The sequence below is a fragment of the Pelodiscus sinensis genome, chromosome 7 (genome assembly GCF_052426305.1).
Source record: "Pelodiscus sinensis isolate ZL-2025 chromosome 7, ASM5242630v1, whole genome shotgun sequence".
Taxonomy (NCBI): Eukaryota; Metazoa; Chordata; order Testudines; family Trionychidae; genus Pelodiscus; species Pelodiscus sinensis.
In genome coordinates, this window is record NC_143058.1 from 29,482,005 (window position 1) to 29,498,749 (window position 16,745).

General features: G+C 39.4%; 1 protein-coding gene across 2 annotated transcripts in view; it reads left to right on the plus strand.

Annotated features, from left to right (window-relative positions):
- The window catches only part of RIF1 (replication timing regulatory factor 1), a 70,691-nt gene that overhangs the window by 4,590 nt on the left and 49,356 nt on the right, over positions 1 to 16,745 (plus strand). For both annotated transcript variants that reach the window (XM_075933399.2, XM_075933398.2), the window contains exons 4-13: positions 1,022 to 1,152; positions 1,236 to 1,330; positions 3,652 to 3,841; positions 5,179 to 5,271; positions 5,375 to 5,513; positions 12,404 to 12,555; positions 13,947 to 14,067; positions 14,907 to 15,080; positions 15,462 to 15,572; positions 15,883 to 15,945. In XM_075933399.2, the coding sequence (XP_075789514.2) occupies positions 1,022 to 1,152; positions 1,236 to 1,330; positions 3,652 to 3,841; positions 5,179 to 5,271; positions 5,375 to 5,513; positions 12,404 to 12,555; positions 13,947 to 14,067; positions 14,907 to 15,080; positions 15,462 to 15,572; positions 15,883 to 15,945 (1,269 nt within the window). The remainder of the gene's footprint in view (positions 1 to 1,021; positions 1,153 to 1,235; positions 1,331 to 3,651; positions 3,842 to 5,178; positions 5,272 to 5,374; positions 5,514 to 12,403; positions 12,556 to 13,946; positions 14,068 to 14,906; positions 15,081 to 15,461; positions 15,573 to 15,882; positions 15,946 to 16,745) is intronic.

Sequence of the window (16,745 nt, forward strand, 5' to 3'; positions counted from 1 at the left end):
TCCTCTCCTGCAGCTCAGCCCATAGCTCTGTGCCCCCTGATTCAGGCTAGCCCACAGCTCTGAGTTTCCTTCCAGAGCCTGCAACTTGTAGCCCCTAATAATCCCCAACTCGAAACCTCCTTCTAGAGCCTGCATCCCAACCTGCTACCCAAGCCTTATCCCGGAGCCATCACCCCATGCTCCCTCCTGCACTGCAACCGCCTTCCCTGACCCCGAGTCCCCTCTTGCATTCTAACTCCCTCCCAGAGCTTGAATCCTCTCTTGCACACCCTCTCCTTCCCCAGGCTGAGCTGAGAGCTCCTCCCACACTACAAATCCCTGTGCCCAGCCCAGAGTCCACCTGCACTATTGCTCCAGCCCAGTGAAAGTGAGTTAGGATGGGAGAGAGCAAGGGAGAGGAGGACGATGGAGTGACCAACCAGAGCCTTGGCAAAAGCATAGGTCTGGAACCAAGGGGTTCAGAGTGAGGGGAGATAGGGCTGCTGTTTCTACTTGATCTTTGAAGTTGCACCTGGGTTCTATTTAAACTCAAAAAGTGATCTTGGGCCTAAAAAGTTGGAGATCATTGTTATAGAGCCTGGAATGGGCATACGCTGCTGACACAACCGTGGAGTTGACTATGGCTAAAGTGACACAGTGTTTAAAAGGGAAAAAACCAGAAAAATTAGAGAAATAGTTGTTTAGTCTTTTGTATTTTTTTGTAATAGATACATTTTTAGATAAACATTTGACTTTCAAGTTTGTAATTTCAATTTTTTATAGTGCTAATGTAGATAATAGAGATGTACTATTGTACACGTTTTTTGCTTCTTAGTACTCTATTTTAGTTGCTCTTTCTTGGGAAGTTTTTGCTTTGTTTAGTACAGTATAGCTAAAATGTTAGCAATTACATTTTCAAGGTTTTTGGAATTGTGTAGCTGACATGTCCAAGCAAAAGTATGTGACCAAAAACTTGTTAAGATACTGAGTAAAACTTGTGAAAGCAGAATTTGAATGCTGTCTGTTCTGTTCTGCTTTTTAGCAAATGAAATACAAGAGTTGCTTTCAACAGTGAATAGTATTGCTGTGAAAACTGCAGACAAAAATATACGCACTCGAGCCCTATGGGTAATCTCTAAGCAGACTTTTCCTTCTGAAGTTGTTGGGAAGGAGGTGAGTTTCTTAATTTTTTTTTTTTTAGCCTCTCTCTAATTTAGAGAGACAGTGTAGCTAATCTCATTCCATTGTTTCTTTAGGTACCTAATATAATTTCTACACTAGAAACCATACTTACTAAAGGAGATGTATATTCCATGGCTGTCGAATATGAAGCACTAAATGTCATCATACGGTATGTAAACTATAATGCTAAATGTTTAAAACAGTTATTGAATGTTTTGAAAAAAATCTGTTGAAGGCACCATAGTTTAAGGACAATATTTGATCTACTTTTTAAATTGTTAGACATACTGAGTAATGTTCTCGACATTATCATACTGTGTGTGTGTGTGTGTGTTTTCTTTTTAATGTATACAGGCAAAGTCAGGTTTTGCATGAACTATTTATGGTTTTTCTGGAGCCTGCTAGGCCATTTAATTTGCAAAATGTCTTTCCAGACCTATAATGTCATCACTGATTTTTACGTGGAAAGGGGACACTATGGGTGCATCTACACAGCAGGGCTTAACTTGAAATAAGCTACAGAAATTGAGCTATGTCAATTGCATAGCTAATTTCAAAACAGGGAGCATCTACACAGCTCTTATTTTGAAATAGAACACTCTTCCTCCGACTTCCCTTATTCCTCGTACAGTGAGGGTTACAGGAGTCGGAGTAAGACGTCCTCCAGCTTGACAGGATTTTGACTTTTTTCCGAAATAACTGCCTGCTGTGTGGGCATAGTTTATTTCGGAATAGCGCTAGTTATTTCAAAATAGTGTTGCAGTGTAGACGTACCCTATCAGATAAAGTATTCATTGCTACCATTTTAAACAGCTTAAGTTACTTTTTTTTTTTTTAAAGCCTATCTGTTTTACACAATTGACTACTTGTTTTCTTTACATCTTTTAGTCAGCTTGGAAAATTAACTAGATTCAATTAGATATTTCCAGCATACCTCTAGAAGCTTGTTGTGATTAAAAAAAGGAAGTTCATTATACTATTTCTTAATCCTAATGTTTTGTAATAGCTTTTAATTACAGAGCCTTCATTTTAGGATTGAAGCTTTGAGTGGGTTCCTCCTGTTGACATTTTTATTAAATAGTAGATTTTTATCATTAACACTGAGTGAATTTAGTATTCCTGAGAGAAGAATGAAGGTTGTTGGCTTGAAGCGGACATGTTAGATTCAGTAGTAGAGATGACCATTGTATTTTACAATGAGCTGCAATTCTTATGTCCCAGTCATGGTCCTTTACTGAGCAGAAGAAAATTACAATGTTACCCTAAATTTTGCATTTAGTTTAATTGTAATCTTGACCTAATTGGTTTGCTTTAATTTCTCTAGAGGATTGTTTCTGAACAAAAGGTTCATGGACTGGCTCCAATTTCTAAAGCTCTCCCTGTCACAATTGAGGAAGGCAGCAAGCTGGTCCTGGTACAAAAAGGTTGAGAGAAAGATTAGAAACCATGTTAAGGGGGATGTTAGCAACCAGTGTCAGTCCTCAGTGTTTCTCAATGACTCATCTATTCTAGGGCAAACTGTCTACTTACATCACTATGTTGTTTGGCCCTTCCAAAATAAACCTTAGGGAATAATAGTTACTACTGTCCATTTGCTACATTTTCCTGATGTATAGAAAGCAAGTCTGTTTAGTTGAGAGGGTTCAATATGTACATGTTAAACACAAACATTTGACTTACTTATTTTTGAATATTTACCTGCTGTTACTGTAAATAACACCTAAGATTACTGTAACTTAAAAGCTAGGGTTTTTTTCTCTGTTATATTGTGTCTTTGGCAGTACTTTGGGCGTTGTTAATTTTTCTTCTGCATAATTCAGTTTTTTCCTTGGGTGTATGTGTGTCTTTCACATAGCAATAGAGAAGACAGCAACTACTTCTAAAACTGGGAGATGATAATTGTAAAATTGGCAGATATCCTTAGATATGTCAGGTGTGAGAACTCAAAACTTAAATATAACTTAAAAATAATTGTCTAGGTTTCATGTCGAAGATAATCTTTTAACGAGGACACCTGTTCAGAGGTTCTTTCCCATATAACTTGGCAAATTACTTCCTGATAGTATCACCTGCTACTTTAGGTTACACCATTTAAGAACGGGAATCTTTAATTTAAACAAAAATAAGTTCAGAGGAAGTTGATTAGGATAAATTTCTCTTTTGGTTTTCAGTTATAATGCAAATTCTGTTAAATAATACTGCAAAGAAAGGAAGGGAAAGGAAAAATAACTTTAAAATACCATCTTGGTCAGGCTTTTAGAGGGAAGAATCTAATATGGTACTTCAATGATATACTGATATGTTGGATTTTCAAAGTGTAATCCAAATTTATTAGAAAATATTTTGAATGACATTTTATTAGTGCATAATGCATCTGAATTACAAATGTATATTTTAATATCTCTAAATAAGGATATTTTTGTTAAGCTGAGCGGTAAGTATAGTGTTTTTCGATATGTAATTAATACATGTGTGCTTTGTTGAACTTAGTCTGATGGAACAGACTCCAACTCAAATGGGAGAAGAGGCTGTGAGATGGGCAAAGCTGATCATTCCTATGGTCATCCATTCAGCTCACAAGGTTCAGTTACGAGGTGCTGCAGCATTGGAGATGGGAATGCCATTGTTGCTTCAGAAACAGCAGGAGGTGGCAGTCATCACAGAACATCTTATGACTACTGTAAGTGGAAAGTGCTTTTAAAAACTTTTTCCTCAGGATTTTAGAGATGCTGAGAGACTTCTAGCAGTGTTTTCTTTTATGCTCTTAAAATAGCATTTAACTGTCTGAATGACATCATGCATATGTCTCTGCAATCTTGACTGAAAAGCCATTTCATACTAAGATATTTTCAAAACATCTGTTAATGTTAATTTGGCTCATGAATGTAACACTGAAAGAACTGAAGGCATATTCAGCTTGGGCAGTAAATAGAAGTACAAGATTTCTTAGTGTTCCAGTATGTTTCCACACAATTTTGGAGGGGACTCCATGCCCCATTTATTCTTTGATTTGTCTGCTGAGATTACCAATGAAGGTATTAAGAATTGAGATCATCAGCTACCTAACTCATTTTTCATATAGTGGCAACCTATTCCAGCTGTTCTCATCATACACTGGATTTGAACCAGTACCTCATAGAGAAATGGCTCTGTATTGTATTACCAGTCAACTTAGCCAACCTTGCAAAAACATACTTGCCCAGTGGAAGTAAATTGTTTTCAGGGTTTTTTTCCTATCAGGGCTAAAGAGAAAGGGAATTAATGTTGTGCTAGATTGTAAACTTTCATGATGGTTTTTGCAAGATTGCCTAAGTCTTGCAGAAATCATTTCTAGCTAATATGAGCAAGGGCTGTGTTTTTATTGTGTGTGTTCAGGGCCTATCATGATGGAGTTAAATAAATGCCTACAGTTTCTATATTAAGCTACGTATAAGAAATGGAAAAGGACTGTGAGGTCTGCATAGTCGAGAGAGAACTACCTAAAAAATTGGTGAATGGGCCAAATTTAAATAAAAGGAACTTAAAAGTTCTTCTTCCTATTGGTTGGTAATATTTCCATTCACTCCCCCCCCCCCCCCCCCCAGGTCTTAAAGAACTCCCTTACAAACCCTAATGTTGTAAGAGGTGATGCTTGAGGAAAGGAGGAACATGTTGGTGTGGGAACATAGCACAGTGGTCTGGTTAGCTGCTGTAATTTTCATAGGGGCATGAGGGTATCTGAGTCACTCTGTATTTCTTCAGCCTCAGAGCAGCAAGACATCAGGAAGATGCAAAGGTAGTTTAAAGCTAGTATACTCCCTCACACACTTCTATTGACCTGCAGGTTTTGTACTGGGCCTTTAGGAGAAGTAGTACAGTTAAATCCCACCCTGGGGCCACTTTCTTCTAACTCTTGTCAATATGGTGTATCTGTGTTTTTGAACTTGTATTGAAGATTAAGTTAAATACATTGAATGAGCAACAAGTTATTGTATTTCACAGCATAAGAAAAATATAACAACCTTTTATTATCTTCAGAAAGTAATTTCAGAACTCCAAAAGTTATTCTCTACAAAAAATGAGACCTATGTGCTGAAATTGTGGCCTTTGTTTGTCAAGCTACTTGGAAAGGTAAGCAGAAAAGCAATATCTTTACCTTTTTAAGGTTCCATGACAATAGATACTGACAGTATAAATGCTTCATTGTGTAAACATGGTATTATTTTACCTTTAGACACTTCATCGTAGTGGCAGTTTTATCAACTCATTGTTGCAACTGGAAGAACTTGGATTCCGTAGTGGATCACCAGTGGTAAAGAAAATAGCCTTCATTGCATGGAAGAGTCTGATAGATAATTTTGCTTTGAATCCAGGTAGGTAAAAATATTAAACAAATTAATGTGAAGCTAACCAGGAAAAAGGAAAATATTTATTTTACCTTTCTAAGTACTCACCTTGAATGGGTTAAATATTGTGTCTCTCTTGGAAAAAAGCACGTTTTACCTGATTTAGGGTTATTTGTTAGCTCAGCCTTGCTGCAAGCTAGAATTATTTGTTAAACATTTGTTTTATACTAGTTTAATTATGCCGAGCACAGAGAGCAGTGAGAGAACACAGGTTTACACTAGAGTTTTCTTTGTGCTATATAAATTACTGGGAAGAGTGGTTAAAGCATCTGGAGATTGAGAAATTCCTTCTGTCATCAGTACTGAGACTTAAACAAGTCTGTTTTAAGTTCAGCATTCATCTTGACTACTTTATAAAAGATCATTTGCAAGATTGGACCCTATTCTTCAGGATACTTATTCCAAAGGAAAATCAGGAGACAAAGTGGAAAATTCTTAAATTAGCAAAAATTTAATTCATGTCCTCAGCAAAGTGTTGCTCCTCATCCTAATTATTAGAATTGGCAGAATTTGATTTTTTTTTAAATCTATACGTATAATATCTAAGCGTTTATTTTTATTGATTTAAATTTTCATAGTTGAAGGAGATTTTTGGGGCAACATTTTAAATATAATTGATGTTGAGATTCACAGTGTTAAAGTAGAGGTCAGGCCATCAGCAGGCTGGAGCATATTCACAATCTGGCCTGGGGGAGAGGAGTTTCCAAACCCTGCCCTTTCTCACGACTGCCTCCCCATCCCACTTAATGGCATCCGCATCCTGTGAGGGACCCAGCATTGCGGATTACTGGGTGGGAAGACCTGGCATGGGGCAGCAGCAGCGGTCCCCACTCAGCCCTGCACTCCCTGTAGCAGGTTGCACATATACTCTGTCCATAGATGGCAAGCAGGCCAGGAGTTTGAGACCCTTGTGCTAAAGCTTTTATAATAGTTAAAAAAAACAAATTGTCAACATCACATGTCAAGATGAAGTCAATATCGTAAATCAAACTCTTAAGTTCTCAAGCAGAATTTTTCTTATTTTGCTTTTCTGTAACTTTTGATCATAAATGGAAGCTTTTTTTTGTTAATTTGCATGTGTGTGGTAAAATGAACGTTCACCAGTAAAAATTTAATCCTTCCAAAGCTATTCAAAATAGATCATTTAGCAATGCTTCAGTTCCGCTATAGCAATAACAAGATAGGATTATTAGCGGTAACATGTCTTAACTTTCCAGTAAAATTCAGGAATCTAAGTCATTCCTAGTGTTCTCTGTTTCTGTAGTATGTTAGTGTTTATCCTTTATTAGTGGAATGACTAAATCTTCTCTGTCCTTTTGCATGCTTTTATGTGGCATCAAGTAAAAAACTGCCTGGATTTGCTTTGCCACTTTTCCAGAGTATGAAGGCTAAATAAACTGCGAAATTAAATCTGTGTGTAAAATAACTAGTAGCCACACTATAAAGACTCTTCACTGCTACTGTGAACATTTGTGACTCAGAAATATCATAGAATGATAAAATACAAGACCTGGAAGGGACCTTGAGACATCATCAAGTCCAGTCCCCTGCCCTCATGGCAAGACCAAGCTCTGCCTAGAATCGTCCCTGATAGATGTCTATCCAACCTGCTATTAAATATCTCCAGTGATGGAGATTCCGCAGCCTCCTTAGGTAGTTTATTCTAGTGTTTAATCTCCCTGACAGGAAGCTTTTTCTGATGTCCAGCCTAAACCTCCCTTGCTGCAATTTAACAATTTTTCTTCCATCTCCTTGTTAATACCCTTTTAGATACTTGAAAACTACTAAAATATCCCTCATCCTCTCTTTTCTAAACTAAACCAGCCCAATTCTTTCAGTCTTCCCTCATGGGTCATGTTTTCTAGACCTTGAATCATTTTTGTTGCTCTTCTCTGGACCTTCTCCAATTTCTCCCCATCTTTCTTGAAATGTGCCCAGAACTGGACACACTACTTCAATTTCAGCCTAATCAATGCAGAGTGGATCGGAAGAATGACCTCTTGTGTCTTGCTCACAACACTCTCATTAATGAATCCCAGAATCAAGTTTACTTTTTTTGCAACAGTCTCACACTGTTGACTTGTATTTAGCTTGTGGTCCACTATGGCCCCTAGATCCCTTTCTGCAATACTCCTTCCTAGACAGTCACCTCCCATTCTGTCTAACCAGTCGGACATGACATCCCACACCACCACCACCATTGACATCTAGGTGACTGGACATACTCCTGTTCTTTCCCCCTTTTCCTTGACCCTACCTCTTAGTTACAATTAATGTGAAGTCCTTATCATGCCTTTGGTATGTAAACCTATAGTATTTACATTAGGTCCTTTTAGTATGTCAAATACAGGCAGTCCCCGGGTTACGTACAAGATAGGTTTGTTCTTAAGTTGAATCTGTATGCAAGTCGGAACTGGCATCCAGATTCAGCCGCTGCTGAAACTGACCAGCGGCTGACTACAGGAAGCCCGAGCCAGAGTTGCTCTGCCCCGGACTTCCTGGAATCAGCCGCTGATCAGTTTCAACAGGCTGAGTCTGGACGCCAGTTCTTACATACTGATTCAACTTAAGAACCTCAGGCGTCCCCAAGTCAGCTGCTGCTGAAACTGATCAGCGGCTGATTCCAGGAAGCCCGGGGCAGAGCAACTCTGGCTCAGGCTTCCTGTAGTCAGCGCTGGTCAGTTTCAGCAGCGGCTGACTTGAGGATGCCTGGGGCAGAGCAGGTGGGGTGCTGCTGGGTTGGTCCAGTAGCGCCCACACCGGTGCTACGGGACCAACTGGCAGTGCCCCAGCTGCTCTACCACAGGCGTCCGGAGAAAAGCCTGGTCTGCTGGGGGGGGCGGAGGGGGCGCACTAGCTGCGCCCCCTCCTCCCAGCAGACCAGGGAGACGTGGGCGGCGGACCGAGAAACACCACGGTCCCGCCGCCCGGGTCCTCCGCGGCTTTGCTCCATGTCTCCCTGGTCTGCTGGTCTCCAGCAGACCAGGGAGACGCGGAGCAAAGCCGCGGAGCACGGGGGCAGCGGGACAGCCCAGACGCGCCACGGCTGTCCTGCTGCCCGCATGCTCCGTGGCTTTGCTCCCCGTCTCCCTAGTCTGCTGGGGGCGGGGGGGCCCGCCACCCCCAGCAGACCAGGGAAACGCGGAGCAGCTTTTCTCGCCCTGGAGTACGCGGGCAGCGGGACCGCGGCGCATCTGGGCGTCCCGCCGCTCCGTCCTCGGGGGCGAGAAAACCCCGTTCGTAACTGCGGATCTGACATAAGTCGGATCCACATAACTCGGGGACTGCCTGTAATTCAATTTATGGTAGGTTTCTGGTTATTTACCTAGATACCTTATTGCTTATGGATTTGTATGTAACCTGTGGAATGTGTGAGGTGTGAATGAGAAATACCCAACAAAAAAAGCAGTTTAGGATTTTAGGAGTTTTAAGGCAGACAAAGATCTTGCAAGCAGATAAAATAACTGAGAAGCGGCCAGAAAATCTCTTTCTCTAGAACAAAATGTAACATCACAGCAGAAACCTGGGATCGGCCCAGAGGAAGTAAAGCCCCCTGCAGATCTAAAGGGATCTCCCAAGGAACTTCATGGTCGAGTCTCTGGGAAGCTGACATCTGGCCAGCACTCCAGCCACCTGCAAAATCAAAAGCAATCTACACCACACTTGCAGCCTGCCTCCAAACTGCCAGCATGAATGTGGGGGGGGGGGGGGGTGGATGTGTGTCAGTGTATCAACTTACTCTTAAGAATTTGTACCAATAAATAACCCCAAAAGTATAGTAATACTTCTCCAGCCTACCTTTTGCCCGGGTTTGTTCCTCAGCAGGTCTGAGGAAGTGTAACAGTTTGTTCCTTCCTAAGTGTTGTACTTTGCATTTGTTCTTATTAAACTTCATCCTATTTACCTCAGCCCATTTCTCTAGTTTGTCCAGATCATTTTTAATTATGACCCTATCCTCCAAAGCACCTGCAGCCGCTCCCAGCTTGGTATCAGCTGCAAATTTTATAAGCCTACTTTCTATGCCATCATCTAAATTGTTGATGAAGGTACTGAACAGAACTGGTCCCCAAACAGACCCCTATGGAACCCTGCTTGTTATGCCCTTTCAGCATGACTTTGAGCCATTAATAACTATTTTCTGAGAGAGGGATGTTAAATTTAGTTTAATCAATTAGTTGATGGATTTTCCATTGACTAGTCGATAAGCGTGGGAGCCACATTGGGATTAGCTCTCGCCCTGGGCAGTAGGATATAAATAGAAAGCAGCCAGATGCAATCTGGGGCTGGATCAAAGTATTGGATGTACTGGATCCAACCCCGGGGCCTCATCTTGGCCATCCTTGCTCTAAAATCAGTTGCAAACACATGGTAGTGAATTTGGCAGCTTAAATCTATTGTCAAATCTGAGCTAATAAAATAACCTAAAGAGGTAGAGGAGAGTAGCCTGGTAAATCTGGTGATAAAGTAGAGTTTTTCAGTGTAAGGTTTATAAATCTTTACCATCAAATAACAAATCCAACATTTTGAGGTCAGCATGATTGTTGTTTCAAGGTGAATGTTGCAGTGGCCTCTTTAGTGAAATCCTGGATTAATTTTCCTAAATGAGGCACCCTTAGAAACTTGAGCTCTGGCTTTTCAATCCCTATAGCTTTGAGGGAGTAGCCATTAACTTTACATGGAGCTCTGTTTATGTTGATAACAAAGACTGCCTCTTCCATAGACTCCCATGTTTGCCTTTTGAGATGTGAACTTCAACACCACAGATGGGTGGCACATATGGTTCTTCCCTTGGAAAGTGGACAAGCAATCATGCAATTCTGCTTTGTGAAAAACTTGAAATGAGATGCTTATGTGGAGAAAAGTTCAAGAAAATGGCAGATTCCATAGACAACTACTAAATCTTTTTGTCTGTCTAAATATGTATGAAGATGGAGTAAACTTTGTGAGCCCCCATGCATCCTGAAAATATTCTCAGTGGCTGATCAGGTTAAACAGGAATAAACTATGGAAGCCAGAGACAGATTCAGACAGGAATGACTGATCTTCCTCCATCACCAGTTACTATGGGAGGAGTATTGTACAATGTATCTTTCCTCAACTACCAATGGATTCAAGGAACATGTCTGCTGCAGACATTCATATTCAAGAACCTGAGAATCTTACTTCCTCCTTGTTCTTCTTCCTATCATTCTTTTGAATACAGATTCCCCCCCCCCCCCTGTTTGGAGATTGTGGAGTTATTAGGTTTGCAGTATGATCTTTGAAATCTGGAAGTAATGTAGAGATCTCCTAAATGTTTATTTGAGATAGGCAAGATCAGAATGATCATTTTACTTAAGTTTAAACTCTCTCAAGTCATAAGCATGGAGAGAGACTAAATATCACTTCTCGAAACACAGATGACTGTCAGTCCTTTAGGCTGAGGCGCACACATTGACTCTCATTGTCTGTGGCTCTTAGACATACAAACAAGGCTACACATTTAGGCTTCACATTTTCAAATTTAGGCTTCACATGTTAATGTTAGATAGCAGTTAGAGTTTGTTTTTTATGGCACTCAAAGTATATTGGTATTAGTGGTTCTTGCCCTGACTCTCTTAGTTTTAGGCTATGTCTAGACTGGCATGATTTTGCGGAAATACTTTTAACGGAAAAGTTTTTCTGTTAAAAGTATTTCCGCAAAAGTGTGTCTAGATTGGCACTGATGCTTTTGCGCAAAAAGTGCTTTTGTGCAAAAGCATCTGTGACCAGTCTAGATGTGATTTTGCGCAAGAAAGCCCCGATCGCCATTTTAGCCATTGGGGCTTTTTTGCGCAAAACAGTTCTTCCCTGTCTACACTGGCCCTCTTGCGCAAGTATTCTTGCACAAGAGATCTTTTCCCCGAGTGGGAGTATGAAAGTATTTGCGCAAGAAGCACTGATTTTTTTACATTACGAAGTCAGTGCTCTTGTGCAAATTCAAGCGGCCAGTGTAGACAGCTGGCAAGTTTTTACTCAAAAGTGGCTGCTTTTGCGCAAAATCTTGCCAGTCTAGATGCACCCTTAGAGTTTAATCCCAAATAGCAAAAGAATGCTAGGGGTGGGAAACAGCAATAAGGAATTGAGTATTAGCATAAAGTTAGCAATCATTTTCATTTCCTCGCTTAAGTTCCTTAATATGGGTCCAGCTCCTTTGGGAATTTTTTTCCCTTGCTCAAGAGATGGCTCCTATCGATCAGCAGGTTAATTTTTTCAGTAGAGTGTAGCTGGTTGAAAGCTTAGTGATTTTTTTTTTTCTCCTATTCCGTTTCAGGAAACAATGCCCCCAAAGCATTAATTGCATAAATTATCCCTATTCGTCAAATCCTAATTTTTCAGGCTTTCTTTGGATACAAGAGTTTTCCTTTTCCACTTTCTTTGATTTTATAATTGCTTGAAACCCAATCTTGCCAATCTGTGATTCAGATAAGAGGGGGATTCCTTATTGTTAATTTCGTTTCTACCATTTAACATCTGCTAATTTGGATCATTTATCAAAAGTAGTTTTTCTAGGCTTGTATTCTTCTAAGATTTGTATGGAAAAGCTATTTTGTTCCTCTATATTTTTTAAATAAAATTACTTTTTCGGTGTTAACTGCTAAACAATTTCAGAAGTACTTGTTCTGCCAGGCTCCTGGTGTAACCAGGAAATAAATTTTTCCTGCTGACCATATTGATGGGACTGAGTACTAGAAACTGTACTGATAGAGAAGACTGACTCTTGTTGAATAATTGCCAGGAAAAAACCCCTAACTGTTGAGAAATCTCCCTCTTTACTGTGCTGCAAAAAATTTACACTTTGTATTGCATCTTTTAAAATGTTATTTTTGTTCCTCAAGATATATTGTGCAGTGCAAAAAGGCTAAAATTGCTAATGCAGCCATTGAGCTCTATCCATGTGAGAACAGAGGCTTTGGCACTGACGAAATTGGAAGTCTGGTGGTATTTGCTAGTGAGGCTTGGACCTCAACTACCTGCCAACTTTGAACAGGTAACAAATGCATATGATTTTAGCATAGTGGTTGAGCTTGTATTCTGTTCATGTAAAACTGAAACTTGCTTTGTATTTTTTCTGTAGCTGTTTATTTGAACTTCTGTAATTTTTAGACACACAACAATTATTAAAAGGATACTATCACTTTTGCAGGCACCAAACCTAATGTGATTTCAAAAATTTAAGCTGTTAGGTCAGTAAAAAAAAATTTTTTTTTGTACTAATTGTACCCATGGAAGTCCAAATTTACTGTCTCGGGAATGACCTGGATGTCATTGTGACTCAGTTAAATCCTCTACTCAGTACATAGCAGTAGTCAGACAAAATACACTTTCTATAAGGAATAAACATTAGCATTTTCACTATATAAATCAGCTCTCTTTTAGTATGCTCTCATCATACTGCCTTTATAGATTTGGAAAAAAAAGTGATTTCTTAGCTTGAAAAACGTAATGGGATAAAAAAAATTAATGATGTAGCAAAGGTAGATCAGATACATCTGTTGTCCTTGCTCAGGATGAACGAAGAGGCATTTAGTGGACAACTAGTAAATACATGTAGTATGTGGAAGACTATTTATAAAGTAGTATTCTTAGCAGGAAGAAGTAGTTACCTTGAACTTTGTGATGTTCTCAGTTGACTTGTGAGTGCAAGAGCTGCCGTACTTTCAGTGACAGAGTGATTTGGTTATCTTGTCTCCAACAGTGGCCTGTGCCAGAGTTTGAGCGGAGTGTATAGAATAGGGCAGTAATGGAGTGATTCACTAATATCTTACATTCCAAGTTTCTGGTAGTCAGACATTAAGGTTGCCCTGAGCATGGTTTATATCCCTGACCACCTTGGCGTTAATGGACCTAGCCTCCTTGAATTTACTGATTTCTTTTTCAGAGTTTAAGAGGGCATTCTATTTTTAAAATTCAAATAGATTTCAAGTAAATAGTAACTTTATGTAATAATATCTTTGCTCTTAGTCTTCCTGCTAGTTTTTTTTATGGGTTTATAATCACAGCCACCTATTTTTTTCTGTAGACTCATCAAATACAACTGACTAGAATGAGTCACACGAACAAGAAAAAGGCCAATTTTTATATCTCTTCAATTATAGTAATTCAGTGTTGTGTGTAACAGTAGGTAAAGAATGTTATGTTTCAGAATAGTGAAATTGGTGCTTTAATGTCTGATTCGTGTGTGTGTGTGTGTGTGTGTGTGTGTATATATATTTATTCAGAAAATTGTAAAACAAGTAGCTTACAGAGCAATTTAGTAATCTTTGTATGATTCCACTTTCTCTAAAGATACCAGTGGGATGCAGATTTCAGACAGTGTACTCTTTCATTCCTTTTCGTGTGAGTCATACATGTTATCATTGCGGTTTGGTGTCTTTACAGGTTTGTGTTCCGTTAATCCAAAGCACTTTAAGTCTAGATTCTTCTGTTATACTTCAAGGAACACCCTCTCGTGCAGCAGCCAATCAGAGTTTAGCCACAGCAACGTCTGCACAAAAATCAGGTACAAAATAAGCCTTGCTGCCAAATATAAATAAAATACTGGCGCTAACTTTAAAATAAACTTGTGTTAATGGTATATCACTAGTGAGGAGAAATAGCGAACAATATATTTATTTTCCACATTCATATGCCTCTACTAAGATTTAACCAGAATAAGTGTGGGAGGAGGTGAGAGTTTTAGCTGGGGGTCCAACCTTGGGGTGAGGCCAGGGATGAGGGGTTTGAGCTGCAGAATGGGGCGTCTGGGCTGGGACTGGGATGTGGGATTTGTTTCGGAGCGTCATATCTGGGCAGCGCTGATCTCAGGCAGCTCCCTGCAAGCGAAAACATATCTCTGCCACTCCTAGATGGAGACACTGTTCAACAGCTCTGCATGTTGTCTCTGCCTGCAGGCACTGCTCCCATTGGCCACAGTTCCTGGCCAGTGGGAGCTCTGGAACCAGTGTGTGGGGGTAGTGCTGCAGTGGTACCCTCAGCTCTTCCTCCTCCTCTTAGGAACAGCAGGGACATGTTGCAGCTTCTGGAGAGCCATGAGGAGCCAAGAGAAGGCTCCCCTTGTGGGCTGGCTCCCTCTGCTATCCCACGCTGCTGCCTCTGATATGTAGGATTGCAGGGGGCTCCCTGGGAGAGGGACCAGAAGTGCACTGGTTGCTAGCCCCTGCCCTCTGGGAGCATTTGAGAAACCATGTAACTGATAAAAAAAAAAAAACTTATGGCTACACAATTACTAAAATAAGCGGTATCTAACATCCCTAGATCTGTTTTCTTTTTCACTTAAAAACAGTTCATTTGAATGTAGTTGTGATATAGTCACAAGAATTGTGGTGTTCTTCTCTTTAGGTTCCTACCCATATGGAAGTCCGGCCACTCCACGGATAAACTTGAATTCTAGTGTATCAGGAATCATACTGATCCCCTCGATTCAACTTTTGGGAATTGAAATGCTGCTTCACTTCCTAATGGGGCCAGAAGTTTTGTCTTTTTCTAAGCAAAACAAACTTGTGCTTAGTCTAGGTATTTGCACTACTCTTTTCAGAGCTCTTTTGATTTAAAAAAAAGTATAGTTTGAAATGATTACTTTGTATATTGACATATTTTACTTAAACATTTTTACATCTATCTATCTATCTATCTATCTATCTATCTATCTATCTAATCTATCTAATCTATCTAATCTATCTTTAATAGATAAGATACTTAAAATAATTCCAGATCCTAATTTTTTGCTTAATTTTAGGATCTCTTTTAATCATATGTTAATATAGAACACTTAAAGACCACACTGTACTTGATTTTTCCTTTAGGTTATATATCGAAAATGCTGTAAAACCCCAAAAAAACCCAATCCTCATGAAGTATGTCAAATTTATGGGACTTGTTTTCTGTTTTCTCTAGAGCCTCTCCAATATCCATTGATCAGTAGCCCATCTTTTTTTTGTAAGCATGCCAGCACACTCATAAATGCAGTTCAGGAAGGCTTCATTGCAGTTGGAAAAGAAGTTCCAGGTAAAAGTCTCATGAACAGATAACCTTTTTGTTTTGTGTAGTAATATTCAGATGAAGGGAGATAAAAAAAAAATGCTATTTTAATAATTTAATTATTACTTTTATTAAAAATCCTCTTTTCCCTACTTTTTAATTTTATCAAATATCCAGTTTTGAGTTTGACTTTTTCATGTATGATTTGTAGCATTAAATTTAAAATTTGTTTCAAAGTTGATAACTTTACAACTGTTTTCTATGTGCATTGCTATTTTATTTGCTCAATATTCTTAACTGACTTCTATGAATGGAAATTTCCATTTTTGATTTGCAGATGTCATGCTAAATATTATATGGAAGGATATGACTGGTTTTGTGAAAGCAGCTATTGAATCAGGTAGCCATGTTTATTTCATATCTATTATAACTAAAATACAAGGAATTTTTTTGGGTATGCTCCTGAAAGTGTTTGGCTATTCAGTAAAATCTTTTTTAAAAATTCACTATTTCTATGACAAAAGAAGCAATTTATTTTTATGTAGTGCGTGCGTGCTATATATGCAAAAGAGGTTTAATCCATGAGGGACAACCAGTGGGCCACAAGATTGTCTTATCCAAGACAGTATCTTGGGACACAGCAGTTTTACTTAACTGCGCTTAAGTACCTAGAGTTTGCAGGGTGTTCCATTTGAACGATAGCAGCACTTTGGTTAGATTCAGAGGGAGCCCGTGGTTCTCATAGTGTTGTATGCAATCTGCATGCACCTCACTTCACCTGCCTTTGCTTTAAGTGCATGTGATACCAATAGAAGGAAAATTACACCCATGAAAACCAGAATCTTAGCAACCCTGCGCATGGGCAATGATAAACAAAATGACTCAAGGGCCTCATAGAACTCCAGTGGGCCACAAGCTGTCCACCATTGGGTTAAACTGTTCCACTTCTGCAATACCCTTCACCATCATGAGTAAGGGTTATGCAGCGTAACCCCATAGTGAAGGTATGCACTAAAAGGATCATGTCATATTAAAAATTGAAAACATCAAAACGTGAGCTTACCCACATCATCTCCATGTGGCCTTATTGCTGAATGTCACCTCTCAGTTTGTTTTCCACATTGTTCTTTTTATGTTAGTCTTATTACATTTTTCTGAAACAGGATTAAGTGATTTAAATCAAGGTCAGGTCCCATGGTC